This window comes from Eubalaena glacialis, chromosome 13 (genome assembly GCF_028564815.1).
Source record: "Eubalaena glacialis isolate mEubGla1 chromosome 13, mEubGla1.1.hap2.+ XY, whole genome shotgun sequence".
NCBI classification, from domain to species: Eukaryota; Metazoa; Chordata; class Mammalia; order Artiodactyla; family Balaenidae; genus Eubalaena; species Eubalaena glacialis.
This window is the reverse complement of record NC_083728.1, coordinates 55024398-55039800: the sequence shown is the minus strand read 5'-3', so window position 1 is coordinate 55039800 and position 15403 is coordinate 55024398. Positions and strand designations below refer to the sequence as shown.

At 46.7% G+C, this 15403-nt stretch overlaps 1 protein-coding gene across 2 annotated transcripts in view; it reads right to left on the bottom strand.

The window, feature by feature from the left end:
* Positions 1–13284, bottom strand: part of BFSP1 (beaded filament structural protein 1) — a 37812-nt gene extending 24528 nt beyond the window's left edge. For both annotated transcript variants that reach the window (XM_061209214.1, XM_061209215.1), the window contains exons 1-2: positions 12911–13284; positions 7883–7943 (exon numbers count right to left, since the gene is read on the bottom strand). In XM_061209214.1, coding sequence (XP_061065197.1) covers positions 7883–7943; positions 12911–13284 — 435 coding nt within the window. The remainder of the gene's footprint in view (positions 1–7882; positions 7944–12910) is intronic.
* Positions 13285–15403: the final 2119 nt, after the last annotated feature.

Here is a 15403-nt window from a genome sequence, read left to right as displayed (position 1 = left end):
ATGACCCAGCTCCAGAGGCATTCATCTCTGCCCCCAGGAGTCACATCTCTGAGAGAGAGCTGCGATTGGCCCACATGGTCACATGACTGTCGTCTTGCCGACAATCCTCCTAGGACCACACTGACGGGAAGGAAAATCAGCCCCACCCCCTTGGGGCACGGTGGTTCCTTGTGAAAGTGATTCTCAGCTCTGGGGATGGGACACTGCTGAGTGGGTGTGGCTAAATCTGGGGCAGAGGCGAGGCAGTGCTGGGTGGAGACCTGAGCTTCACCTTCATCTTCGGGATGCTTTCCTACTCGCCCCACCCTCGGCCCCTCAAGACTGCTGAGGATGGAATGGGGCAGGGAATTCTCAAACATCTTAATTTTTACCAAAAATTCATCCACAATTGATACACAATTACTGGAGCTGAAGAACTGAAAATGAGGTTTCAAGGACCTTTTGTGTTATTACTTATAAAGGGATCGAACACTCAAGATTTTAGAAATAGAAGGGACCCTGGGACTTCCCTGGTTGCGCAGTGGTTAAAACTCCGTGCTCCCAATGCAGGAGGCTCGGGTTCAATCCATGGTCGGGGAACTAGATCCCACATGCATGCCGCAACTAAGAGTTCACATGCCACAACTAAGGAGCCCTCGAGCCGCAACTAAGACCCGGTGCAACCAAATTAATTAATTAAAAAAAAAAAAAAATAGAAGGGACCCTAAAGGTCATTGGTCCTCAAACTTTTTAAAGCCACATGTGTCATCCTTCAAACAAAATATCCCAGGGAAGCCAACATACAGAAGGAAAGCAGAGATGTGCTTCTTGAAGGACATGACTGGGGGACAGGAACCCCGATCGGCTGGCAACCCTCCTCCCTCAGAGGCCCTTCAGCAAATCCATGGAACCCGAGGACTCTGACAAACGCAGCTCAGAAACTGGAGTCTCACCTCATGGATGGGGAGATATCGCACCAGTGGGCCGTTCAGCTAGTTAACAGAGGTTAACTGGAGATAATGGGAATGCGATCTTCCCTCTACGAGTCAGGAGTTGAGGGCTGAGTGCTGACCCTGTCCTGCAAGGTGCTTGCTGTCCGTCCCCCACCTCCCTCTCAGGGTCAAGCCAAACAACCACTCTTAGGTCCCATCCGCCAACCTTTAAAAGAGTGATAGTAACAGGCCAGCCCACATCCGTCCTTAAAAGATAGAGTAACCAGATGCTCTGCAAGCACATTCTCTTGGTTTGAAGACAGTCATCTGATAAATTGCCTGGGAAAACTCCCAAAGGTGAGTAGCTGCCGCTGGAATGTGCAATTGCTGATACGGGGAGGAGAATTTGTTTGGAAGTGTTTTCTTTTGTTTGCACTAGAACTCAGAAATGTGTAGACGCTTGTGTTTTTATTATGCTTTTGGATGCTGTCAGCTGCATTTTCAAAAGCTCCACCAGCCGAAGCGTCTAGATTTTTCCAAATCGAGACTCTGGGCCAATATTCTAATTTTAGAAAACACTCCAGCCCTGATACTGTGTATGTTTTCATCTAGGCCAGTGGTTCTCAAAGTGTGGTCCCTGGACCACACCATCTGGAAATGATTAAAAACATAAAAAATCTGGTGGATCCCAGACCTACCGGATCAGAATTTCTGGGGTAGAGGCCCAGGAATCTGTGTTTTAACATGCCCTCCAGGTGATGCTGATGCACAGGAAGTTTCAGAACCGCTGGCCTAGACGATTTTTGAGAAAGTAACTGAAGAAATAACTAGAGTCCTATATACCCTTGAAAAATCAGCCTTGCCAACCCAGTCACAGAGATGCTGGAAATCCATTAAAAACCCAACTGTCTGTATCCACATGCAGCCCCAAATCCAGCCCAACTAAAAAAATAAACAAAAACCAAAAAAACCAACTGCTAAAGAATGGGTATTCAAATTCATTAAGATTTCTAGTTAATTAGGGTTTGATTTAAAAAAACACCTACTTCAATCCTGGACGTCAAAAAGCCCTTTCCAAGGGCTTCCCTCGTGGCGCAGTGGTTGAGAATCTGCCTGCCAATGCAGGGGACACGGGCTTGAGCCCTGGTCTGGGAAGATCCCACATGCCGCGGAGCAAAGGCCCGTGAGCCACAACTACTGAGCCTGCGCGTCTGGAGTTTGTGCTCCGCAACAAGAGAGGCCGCGACAGTGAGAGGCCTGCGCACCGTGATGAAGAGTGGCCCCTGCTCGCTGCAACTAGAGAAAGCCCTCGCACAGAAACGAAGACCCAACACAGCCACAAATAAATGAATAAATAAATAAATAAAAATTAAAAAAAAAAAAAAAAAACCTTTCCAAAAATGTTAGAGTTGCTTTCCTTCCAGGGCTCACGCTGACCTGGAGGAGCTGGGCACGTCCCTCCACTCCCCACCCTCCCTCTTCCCACCACCTCGCCTTCCTCGACTCCACTCTCACCCTCTGCATCCTTCCTCACGCTTCCTCTGCCTTCTGTTCTTCCAGCCACCCACCGCCAGCCTCCTCCTAAACTCTTCTTCCCCAGATGGGTCTCCTCTTCTCCAGAAGTTCATTTCCAGCCTCAGAGGAATTCCTGGACGTATGAAGGCTTGTAGCCCTGAAATCAAAAGCTGCGTGCCCCATCCTTTCACCCCCTGAACTCCCCTGCCTCTTGCTCCTTTCCAGACACGTTTAAGATACACGACTTACACGGAAAAGCACATACAGCAGCTTTAGGTATTTCCTAAAATTGTTTTCCGGTGAAAACATTCAACTAGCACCTACATCATTTTCAAATTGGCGATATACATAATGAGTCTTAGAGATTAGCCAAACCCAAATATTTTAAAGTCATCAGTTCTAGGGACTTCCCTGGTGGTCCAGTGGTTAAGACTCTGTGCTCCCAATGCAGGGGACCCAGGTTCAATCCCTGGTCTGGGAACTAGATCCCGCATGCTGCAACTAAAGTTCCTGTGTGCTGCAACTAAAGACCTGGCTCAGCCAAAATAAATAAATACTTTTTTTTTTTAAAAAGTCATCAGTTCTAGTAACTTTTAATGGAGTATAATCTGTAAAAATACTGAATCACTATGTTGTACACCTGAAACTAATATAATAGTGGGAATCAACTGTACTTCAATAAAAAATTAAGAATAAAAAACAAAAAAAAATGTTAATGGACAAAGATAAAATAACAGTCACCAGGAATGCTTACCACATCCAAAGGCTGAAAATCTGAATAACTTTGGCCCGAGTATGTAAGTAGTATGTTGAGGAATCTATTGCATTTCAAAGTGCATAGCAAGGAGTGGCTTGCTTTAACTTACTTGGCTGTTAAAAATACAGGCACTCTGTTCTGGAGGTTTAATTACATGGGCAGTATACATAGACGGCAGCTTTATGAACATGGTGGCAACCTGTCCTGTCCATACATTGTGATATTTTCCAAGCCAGATTCAAAGACTGGGTCAAAGATTCCTAGTGTACCCCATTTCACACGGCCACACCCAGGGAACAATCCCTTCCAAAGGGACCAAAGGAAACGGACATTAGGTTGCGTTGACAGTAAAAACCCAGTTGATGTGATGTCTGTAGATATTCAAAGCTTTGTCAACTAAAATCAATCATATGACCGACCACCAACAAGATGTGAATTCTACTGTACCATTTCACCTCCTTCTTCTCCAGTGACCATCTCAGTGGACAGAGAACCTGAAGGTCCAGCTGGCTGACCCTTAAGGGGCTGTCTTAATTTGAGTTTTCAGAAGCAGACCCCGAGGCAAGGACTGGGAAGGGGTCCCTTATTTGAGAGGTAATCCCAGGAGCACTGGAAGGGGTGGGGTAGTGACACAGGGAAAAGAACAAAGCCAATAAAGGTGTGGAATGAGCGGGTTCCCACCGTGGGCAATGGGCTCAGTCCTGCTGGGGACCCCCTAGGAGACTGGGAAACTCACCTTTGAAATGTCGGGACAAGGGGTGGGCCAGCCAGGGACTCAGCCACCCTCTCCTGTCCCCCAGTGGCTGAGGGTCGCCCCTGGGGTGCTAATGCCCACACTTCTGGACCGTGCCCCCTGCGACTGCAGACGTTCCCAAGCCAGACAGATGCAGGAAGCTACCAGCAGGCTCAGCATCTCTATGTGACATTGAGGGCGGCCTGGGGGGATGGACAGGGCACCAACATCTAGTGGGAAGTGGACGTCTTCACCCAGAGACTCTGGTTCTGTGTCTGTCTCCTGAGAGACAGCGGTTCCCTGACTGTCCTTGGGAGGGAAAGAACGAGCCATGGACCCAGAGCACCTCGCTCTTGCCCACACCTGCCGCGGGTGGACTTGGGTCTCTGAAGTCGTTTAGCCTCAGCAACGGGGAGTTCCCCCCTGACAGAGGGGCGATCGGACCGGGTTATCTGAGGGTAAAATAAACAAAATCCAAAAGGCTGTTCCGAGGCTCCCGTGAGCTAGTGCAGGGACCTCCCGATTCACTGTATTTGCATCCTGTGTCTGTGATTTCCGCTACATCCAAAATCTTCTACTATTACTCACCCCGTATTTTTTTCAAATTGATTCATGTTTATTGACATGCGTTTAAAAAGAAACTTTTTTTTTAATGTCACCTGCTCTAGAGAAAAGGTAGTCATAAAAATAAATTCACAGCTATGAAAAAGCTGTCCCTCCATGCACTCCCACTCCTCCACAGGTACGCGGCCACTTCCCGAGAAAACTAAGCTGGCGTCCATCACATCACATGACCTGTAATAACAACTGTAACAGGCAGGTCACATGCATTATTATGTCATTTAACTCTCACCAGGCATGCAGATGGACACCTGCTCCTCTGGTGGTGGGAACTAGCATTGCTCCCATTTTCCAGACAAACAAGCTGAGTCTCAGAGAGATGAAGCCTCACAGATACTGTGCAACAGCGTGAAGGGTCCTGCTAGCAGGCTGCCCTCCTGTTCTGGATGGCACAGTTCTTGTGGGGAGAAGTGTCTTTCCCTGGACCCGGGAACAGCCACGCCGATGCCTGTGCTGCCCCCGCCCGCCCGCATGCTTGGTCCCATCTTTCCCCAGAACCTTCGTAACGTTCTCACGGGACTCATACCCCAATTGTCCACACGCTACATCACAGTATGATGGGGGGAAATGGTGGGATGCCTTTCCCTTATTTTTCATTTTCTTTCTACTGTCTTATCTTTCTACTGGGAATAGGCATTGCTTTTGTAATAAGAGAGAGAAAAAAAAAAAACAGAAGATTTGAGCTTGTTTTTAAGTCTAGTGTCACTTGCCACCAAAGGTAAAAAGAAGGACTAAGTTCTTTCTCTCTCTTCTTCAAGGAATGCCCAGGATGGCACCATGTGAGCAACAACCTTAGGGCCCGGTCCAGAGAGAGCCCTGTTTGCAGGGAGGACAAATAGTCACAAAGCAAAACGAGGTGGTGCTGCGGAGGGGCTGAACTGGCACCTAAAGGTGAAGGGTGTCAGGTGCCCCTGTTCCTGAAGGCCTCGACCGATAGACAAGACGGCGGCCCCACCTGACAGCCTGGAATCGCCACCAAAAACACAAATGGGGGTGAGCCACAAGTGTCAGCTGAAAGCTGAGTGAGGTCAAATGCTAATAAGGCCCCAATTCACTCAGACTTCCAGCAGGCCTTGGGTCCTTGCAACCCAGCTCAGCACACGGCCAGTCATCAGCTGTGTGCTTAGGGCTCCCCTGCAGGACACCTTCCCTGCCATCTCTGTGCTCACCTCTGTGTGCCCATCTGTTCCACTGGCCTGAGACAGTCCAGCTTCTAACAATCGACCTGCGTAATTACTGACAGCATCTCCTTCACACAGTGTCCCGAGTTGGACAATACATTAGATGCTCACACAGAGATGGTCACAGAAATATCATACAGTCAGTAACATACACAAAGCAAAATTCAGTGTCCCTAGAGTGTAGTTCTGACTTTCCCACCGACTAGCGGAATAATCCTAGACAACAGACGTTGGACGAAGCCAGGAAATTAGTGGCAAACATTCCAAGCTAATCCTGACCGTCTGAAGTTGCCTGGGGTTCCATGTGGAGAAGAATATTATTATTTTTTTCATTTATTTTATTGAAATATAGTTCATTTACAATGTTAATTTCTGCTGTACACCAAAGTGTTTCAGTTATACAAATATATACATTCTTTTTCACATTCTTTCAAGGTTTATCACAGGATATTGAATACAGTTCCCTGTGCTCTACAGTAGGACCTTGCTGTTTATCCATCCTATATATACTAGTTTGCATCTGCTAACCCCAAACTCCCAATCCATCCCTCCCCCACCACCCTCCCCCTTGGCAACCACAAGTCAGTTCTCTATGTCTGTGAGTCTGTTTCTGTTTCATAGATAGGTTCATTTGTGTCATATTTTAGATTCCACATACAAGCAATATCATATGATATTTGCCTTTCCCTTTCTGACTTACTTCACTGAGTATGATAATCTCTAGGTCCATCCGTGTTGCTGCAAATGGCATTATTTCATTCTTTTTTATAGCTGAGTAGTATTCTGTTGTATATAAATACCACATCTTCTTTATCCATTCATCTGTCGATGGACACTTAGGTTGTTTCCATGTCTTGGTTATTGTAAATAGTGCTGCTATGAACACTGGGGTGCATGTATCTTTTTGAATTAGAGTTTTGTCCGGATGTATGCCCAGGAGTGGGATTGCTGGATCATATGGCAACCAGGTGGGGAAGAATCTTAAGGCCACATCTGGGCGCAGCAGGGAAGGGTGATGGATTTTATCAGCAATGAGGTTAAGGGTGGGGAACGGGGAAGGGGGAAGGCAGCCAGGTACCCTGAACAAGCAACCCTTCAAATAACCAGTTCTCATAGGTCCTTCCCCTCAGACATCTGAGCTCTGAAATAATCAGAAAAGGATAATGCTTACAGCTCTTTGCCATCCCTGGTTTTGTCCAACCTCTGTGGTCCACAGTTATTCTGCTATCTGGTAGTCAAGTTCTCCTGGCTACAGCAGAAAATCCAATCAGTTAGGATGGTGATGGAGGACCCAAAGAAGGAAACTGCCCCTGCAAAGAACAACTCCACCCAACCTCTGCAGGAGGGTCTCCAGCAAGAAGCTAAGAATCCTGGTGCCTTGCACATGGCGACTGTTCATGCTTCAAGAGTGAGGAGCTTGAGGGTAAAAGGAAATTTTGTCCTCTATTCTCTTGAGACTTTCCCTGGGGAGGAGTAATCTCAAGACTCTTAGTCAACAGGATACGGCAGCATTGCATCCAAATAACCACTGCCCAGAGCAAGTTCCCTCCTAAGTTTGGTGCAAACAACAGCCAGTCTCTGTAATGCTGGCCCATTTTGATAGCCAAGCAAACCAATGAGCTTAACCATCTAGGGATCTCTCACGAGCTCATTTAGCTTGTGGTAGAGGAGTGTGTGTGGGTGTGTGAATTCACTCACAAAGATTTAGTTGAAATTACAAAGTCAAGAAAGAGAGTGACACACAGACATAGAGAACAGACTTGTGGTTGCCAAGGGGGAGGGTGGTGGGGGAGGGATGGATTGGGAGTTTGGGGTTAGCAGATGCAAACTAGTGTATATAGGATGGATAAACAACAAGGTCCTACTGTAGAGCGCAGGGAACTATATTCAATATCCTGTGATAAACCATAATGGAAAAGAATATGAAAAAGAATGTATATATGTGCATAACTGAATCACTTTGCTGTACAGCAGAAACTAACACAACATTGTAAATCAACTATACCTCATTAAAATAAATTTTTTAAGAAAGAAGGAGAATGACAGCAAAAGAAATAGGGGAATCCTGAAAGAACACAAAGAGGCAGTGTGTGAAACAGTCGTTCAGCCATTTAGCTCAATCTTGTCGTGAATCTATTCAAACCCAAGGACGGGCTCAGCTCACCTTGTTTAGCCGTTTGAGCATTTCTTTCAGCAGCAGCTGACACTCACACTCATTTTCATACCTGCAGATGGGACACAGAAGGGAGAGTTGGGCAGCTTCCGTGATCCGGTACGTGTGGTCACACAATCAGCATTCAATTAACCTGAGTCCTACCCCCTCTCATTAAGGGAAGCAGGAGCTGATGCTGCATTTCGGAGCCCACTCCTTCCCAACCTTCTCCACATCACGGCACACGTAGGAAGTGCCGCCAGTGGCACCATAGATGGAGCAGGAGTCTCCCAGCCCGGAGTCCCAGCCCCAACCCCCCAGCGCCCCGTCCCAGCCACCCAAAGATGCAGGAATCAGATCCCAGCACACCTGTACCCCAAGTGCAGCGGCAGCACAGAGACTGGGAGGCTGTACTAACGATCTATCACATCAAACACCACTAACCTGACCTGGTCCGGATACCCTATACTATTGTATTTATCATCATGTGTCAGCTTTTCTGGATTACGCCATTTAATCCTCACAAAACCCTGGAATACAGCAGTTCCTGTTACCCCGTTGTGAAAGATGAGGAAACCGAGGTTGACAAACTGGCCCGAGGCCTCCGCAGGTGCTCCTGGCACTTCATCCGCATCTGTGAGGCCTTGCTCTGCACACCAAGGGCCTCCTGTGGGGTGGCAGGCAGGGCAGGCTGGACGGGTCAGAGAGTCAGTGCCCCTGGGAGCAGCCTGCAAGCTCTGACAGGGCGAGTGGGTACGTACACACCCCGGCTCCCTGGCCCTCAGCTGGGACCACTGAGGTGTGCTCTCCATCCCGCAGGTGGCCTCCAGTGGCCATGCAGGTAACTTGCCGGATGATGCACTCAGTGTTGGCTCCTTCCCTTCCTGCCTAACCTCCTTACTCCCCAACTGGTGCTCCCTGATGCCACCTCCCAAATAAGCGACTTTCTCAACCTCGGCTTCAAGGACTCCAAACTAAGAGAGGGGTGCAGGACTCAGATGTGAGTCTGACAACAAAACTGTGTCCTGACAGCCACACCATGCTGCCTGGGTAGAGCAGGGACACCCTCAAAGTTAAACATACACAAGATTAATAAAGCAGCAGATACTAGGAGCAGGTGTATTTTTTTCTCCTAGTCGACTTCTTCCCTGGACTTCTAAAAAATGGTAAAGACCAAGGAAGCAGAGAGACCCCAGAAATCATTCTGGTCAGAACGAGTTTCCTTCTAGGGGGAATTTCACCCCCTGAAGAAAAAGAGAAAGCCCCTTCCCAAATGACCCCTGACCTCGTTCCCTGCAAGCTGCCCCCAATATCCATTCGAATAGGACTTAGAGCCCGTCATGTTTGGTGGCCACAGGGCTGCCTAGAAGGGAGACTGCATTTCCCAGCCTTCCTTGCAGCTCAGTGTGGTCCTGACCAATGGGATGTAAGCATGTCTGTGGCCCCTTCCAGGTATCTGCGGTAAGAGATGGTGTAGGTGTGTCCTTCCGCATCCCTTCCTCCTGCACCTGAAACATGGATGCCGCCTTCTTGAAGACCACACAGAGCCTTCTGGGCCTTGAATACTGTAGGGTGCCATACTAAACTGTTAGTCCAGACCTTACACAAGAAAGAAACACACTTCTGTTTGGATAAGCCAATGTCAATTTGGAGTTTACTTGTTGAAACTAATCCTAATTAGCACTCAGCCCAACCCACAAAGCATCACTTTCTGTGTTCCTGTACACCCATGCCACGGGTTCAAGTCAAGGACTTTATACCGTGACAGGTGCTGGGAAACCATGCCTCAGAATTAAAAGTCTTGACCTCAGGGAAGAACATGAGGTACAGGAACGCTGTTCTAAGTGTTCCCAGTTCTAGAGCCACCTAAGCAGCTCAGCTAAAACCAGTAAGCAAAATATATTTGCATCAGTTTACTTTTCACACCAGGATGTCACATTTAACAGTTTCTTTTCTGTGTGGCTCTAATGGAGCCAGAAATGATGTTTTTTAATGGTTAATTAGCTTTAAGAATAAAACTGTTAACAAAATCTAATTTTCTCATTGCTTTTTCCTGCTAGAAACATCCAAGAATTTCTGTAGCTTAAAAACATATTTAATAAACAACATATTAATGTGATTTTCATGCTGTAGACAAGCCTAGATATTTTATTACAGACAAGTGATTTCATTATAAAGAATCCATTGTAAGAATTCATGATATATTCATATATTCATAGAAGTGAATATAAAAGTGAATTCATAAAGTGGAAAAAACCACTTTGGCTTCAATTACCTGATTGTTTTACAGGATTATTTTTGGTTTTCAGCAATTTGGATAATTGACTCTATTCATCATTGTACTTTGGTAGTTTTGTTTTTATTTGCATTTAGTTTTTATTTTATTTAGCCTTTGTTTGATGTGCTGAAGACCTGATTTTGAAATTATTCAACTATCCAGGTAAAGAACATGCCTAACAAGGCTGCATATACCTTCCTATTTCTGCATTAATTTCACCTGGTTCTGGCTAATCATCACCTCACCTCTGGAATTAAACCAAACTCGGTGTGTGTACCCATGCATGTAGATGGGTATGATTTTTATAATGATTTTCAAATCCCACTACCCAAGTTAAAACATCAAAACTTCTCCAAGGGGGCAATGGGAGGGAATAAATTAACGAGAATTATCAAATAAATCACAGAGCCTGAAGGGTCGGCTCCACGATGGACATACAACTCAGAACATACAACTCAGAACCAGGTGAAATCAGGAAGACTCAACATGGCCACTCCTCCAACGAGGGCTCCTGGGAGTCACGCTTGCCCAGCCAAATCACAGTTGACTGTGGCCCAAGGACCAGGTAAAGGCCATTTGGGGATCTGAGGTATTCTGATGACCCATGGAACTGCCCTGGGTGTCAACCAGCATTCACTTCCATTTTCTTTAGGGAACATGAGCTTAATATGAATGAAGTCCTACCTTTGGGCCTCACTCCACAGGAGTCCAAGAACAGCTTCTCTCTAACACACAGTGTTCTGGAAGGTGTATGGGCCTAGGGTGAAAAACCCAAGTTCAAGTCCTGCCACCCACAGGCCCTCTGCAAGCCTCAGTTTTCCCTTGAAGGGCCACAGGGATTTTCAGGTGTCTTCTTCCAGCTGCAAACCTACTTCTGTGGATTAAAACCAGAAACAGGGACTTTCCTGGCGGTCCAGTGGTTAGGACTCCATGCTTCCACTGCAGGGGGTACGGGTTCGATCCCTGGTCGGGGAAATAAGATCGCACATGTGCAATTTGGCCAAAAACAAAACAAAACAAAAACAAAAACCAGAAACAGAAGGACTGATGGGAATGGAATCGATGCTTACTATCTGATAAATATGCTCAGTACCCAATGCTGAATACCCTGCCCACGACTGGGGTTGAGAATGTGGAACTCAAACACAAAGCACGTTTGAAGAAAACCCTCTTTCTACCCTAGACCAGAGGTCCTCAAACCTGGCTGTTCACTGCAATCACCAGTGGAGCTCATTAAATATAAAAAACCTGGGCCCCACTTGAGGTCCAGGATGGGGCCTGCACATCTGTATTTTTTAATTAATTTATAAACAGATAAATCTCTTACATGGTTAGAGAATTTTTTAAATGACAGAAAAAGGTAAAAGTCTCCCTCTCACCTCTGCTCCAACTTCCTTATCCCCATAGGTAACCAGTGTTATTAGGTTTTTGTGTGTGTGCTTGTGTCTTCTTTTTTCTTATGCAAGCAAAAAATCTCTACTCTGACCCCCGTCTTTTTAAAATAGATGATAATAACACACTATTTTTTTTTCACAATTGCACAGTATTCCATTGCATGAATGAAGCACAATTTTACAACCTGATTCCTATTAACAGGGCTTCAGGTTGGTCCCAGGTCTTTGCTATTGCAGATCACACTGCAGTGAATATCTTGGTGGACATGCCCTTTGACACCTCCTGGAGTGAGTATCAGAGGGTAAATTCCCTGAAGTGCCCAGCTGAATCAAAGCGCACACCCATTTATCACCTGGAAAGATGCTGACAAATTGCTGAGCATCTTTTTTCTTTGAATAGCTTTTTGGGTGATTTTAACACATTATTCAGTCTGTCAAAAGGGGGGACATTGCCCAGGAGCAGGACCTCTGAAACTTCAAGGTCGTTAACTTAAACGATGAATCACCTGGGGGTCTTTTTCAGAGTCTGATTCAGGAGCTCTGGGGTGGGCCCAAGAGTCTCCATTTTTAACAAGATCCTGGGTGATGGCAATGCTGCTGGTGCATGGATCACACTTTGAGGGGCGAGACACTAGCAGGCACACGCTGAAGCAATGTCCAGGTGTCCGCTGTGATGCAGTGAAAGCCGTTAGACTTAGCATGCTCAAGACTTGAATTCCAGTCCCAGTGCAGCGATCCACCAGCTGAGGGACCTTGCCCCCAATCTCTACATTGTCTGAGCCTCAGTCTCCTCATCTGTAAACTGGGCGCAGTACCGTCTATAACAGGATGAGGCTGTGAGGATTAAATAACATCGACACATCTCAGAAACAGTGTGCTGAGCAGAAGGAGCCAGACACATAATATGTCTAGAAGATTCCAGAACAGGCAATAGTAATCTATGGTGACAGAAATCAGAACGCTGGGTGACTCTGCTTGGGGGGACTGGGGAGAGGGAACCAAAGGCTGGGAAAGGGCAGAAGGTAATTTTCTGGGGTAGAGGAATATCTTGCCTGTTTTAGTAGTTACATGGGTATCTATTAATACATTCGTCAAACTCATTGAGCTACGCACTTAAAATCTGTGCATTTCATTGCATGTAACTTATATCTAGACTCTAAAAGACATTAACAGCAAATTACACCATTTCATGCAAACCGTGACGTGCCACCAAAATGGAAGCTAGTCCTATCTTAGGGAGATGCAGCACGTGCGTGCCTCTGCCGGGATGAAGTCACCGGTCGCCTGGGCCCGGAGACGGCCCTCCTACCTCCGGCGGCAGCGCTATCCCGGCCCGCGCTGCCTCGTTACTCCCACGGCTGCGCTTACTTGCTTTGGAACTCGCAGAGGGCGCGCTGCGCCTCTGCGCCCTGGCGCTCCAACCGGTTGCGCTCGGCCGCCAAATCCCGGGCGCGCTGGCGGTTGCCCTCGACGTGGCGGGCGAGGGCATCCTCGGAGCCAGCCAGCTCGTCCAGGCGCTGGAAGGCGTCCAGCTGCCTCCGCAGGACGATGTGGCGCTGCTCGAGCGCCCGGGCCCGCTGGACGTGGGCGGCCACGCGCTCGCCGAGCCCCTGCAGCTGCGCCAGGCTCGGCGCAGCCGCCCGGCCCTCCACCAGGCTGTACGGCTCGGCGGCGCGCGACGCCTCGTCGGCGCGCTCGTACTGCTCCTTGCGGGCCTGGAAGACGTAGCTGCGCCGGTACATGACTCCTCTGCGGGCGAGCGTGCAGCCGGCTCCCGGAGGCCCCTCGTCGAGACAGCAGCGCGCTAAATAAACATCGGAGGCCCCTGGCACGCCGCTGGGACGTTCCAGAGCCGATCAGCTGCTGCTCAGCGCTGCGCCCAGCCTCGGGCAGAACAAAAGAGCGGTCGGCCTGCTTTTGTGCGCTGGATTAGCGGCCCATACAGCTCTGGGGGTTGGAAGGTTACATTGGGCAATGTGGTTTTTGTTCCGTGATTGTTAAAGCCCGTTGTTTTATGAGTAAATGGAGGGTCAGGAGGACAGGAGAGGCATGCCTTTCTTTTGACTCCTTCCACTGGGAATTGTGAAGGAAGCCCAAGGGAGCTTGTTAAACTTGGACTAGTCGGAGAGCCCAAGGACCCCTGGCTTTGTCTCTTCTCTCTCTTTCAGTCAAGCTGTCAATGCCAGAACTGTTTAACAATACCATTTTCTTTTCTGATTACTTAAGCAATTCTTTTTCGTAATTGCAACATGACATTCAGGACCCCTCCTTATATTAGGGGTTCTTAACCGTGGATGTAAAATCGAATGGCACCTCTGGGTAAATTGTGAGGTGTATTACAAGTAAGTTCTTACTGATACTTGTGCCTGTTTGTAACCAATCTCTTCTTTGTACAATAACTCAGAAAAGTTGTCCTTATTATAATATTATCCTAACTCTCATGGATTCTGAAAACCTTTCCAGAGTAGGAGATACAAGCAGAGCTCCATCAGAACATTGGCATAATAGATTCTTTGAACCAAAGAAAAAATTCTTAAAGATTTGATAAATTGGCCAATTCTCAATTACATAATATAAAGGAATTTTTTTTTGCCACTATGTTTCATTTTAATTTGTATTATGGAAATAACAAAGCTAGGCTTTGACAAACTTAAAAGTAAATTGTGGGTGTTGAAAGAAATGCATAGCATCTGATGAGAATGCTCCTAAATATAAATATTTTGTCCTATCTCCAGTTTTAAAAATCATTATCAAAAGCCTGTTTTCATAAAAATAAGGATTAGCAGTGCCATATAATTAACTCTATGGATTGCACATAGTATACTACAAATTAAAGTCATAGTTATCAAAGATCAAGAAAATTACACAGATCTTTGTTGGTTTCTCAGAATTTATTTTTTTCTCCAAAAGGACTATGATAATGGATTCAGTCTGGAATGAATCTATGTAAGGGCCAAAGTTGTGCTGGCGGTGTGGTTATTATTCTATTTTGCTGTCTTAAGCCATTTAAAAATAGATTTTATGATCAAATCGAGGAGCACCAATGAGTATTTTCTACGGTATGTCACACATATACCATGCTGATTGCATGGTAAATTGGTTTCAGGCTTCCTAGAGAGCAAAACCAACGTAGGAAAAGAATAATTTATAAAAAAATAATTCATTCCCTTTGACATCATGTATCAGTCAGCTATTGCTACAGAACAAAATGACCCCCAAACTAAGTAGCAGACAAGAAGTCTTTATCACTCTGTCCCAGGTCTGCAGCTCAGCTGGATAGCTCTCCTGCAAGCTGCAGGTCTTCTGATCAGCTGGTGCAGCTCTGCTCCAAATGTCTGTCATCCTCCTAGAGCTAGCAGTGACAGAAGGACGAGAGCAAGCCCAGGCACACAAGATCTTTCCAAGCCCTTGTTGGCATCGCGTCCGCTAACATCCCATTAGTCAAAGCAAAGCCCACAGCCATAGCCTCAGTCAAGAGGCAGGGAAGAGGCATGGCTCACCGAAGGCCATGGCGAGGGTGTGGGTGTGGAACTCTGTCACAGTGGAGTGAAGCATTGGGACCAGCAACCCAGTCTACCACTCATAGAAATCCCGTTTGAGAAAAATATAAACTTCCAGGAACATAACAAAAGAAACAATATTATTTCCTTTTAATCCAGTGGAACAAACACTTAGAAAATATCTACTCACAAAGCATCATCTGGAAGAGTTAAATATTGAACAAGGTCAAGTCCCTACCTTTAAGGGGCAGGAGACAAATTCCTACTCAACGAATGAAGACACAAGGAAATCTGGGATAAGTTCTAAAATAGAGATGGTAATAAAACTCTGTGGTTGTATCAAGGCGGCAGCAGTGAGCGG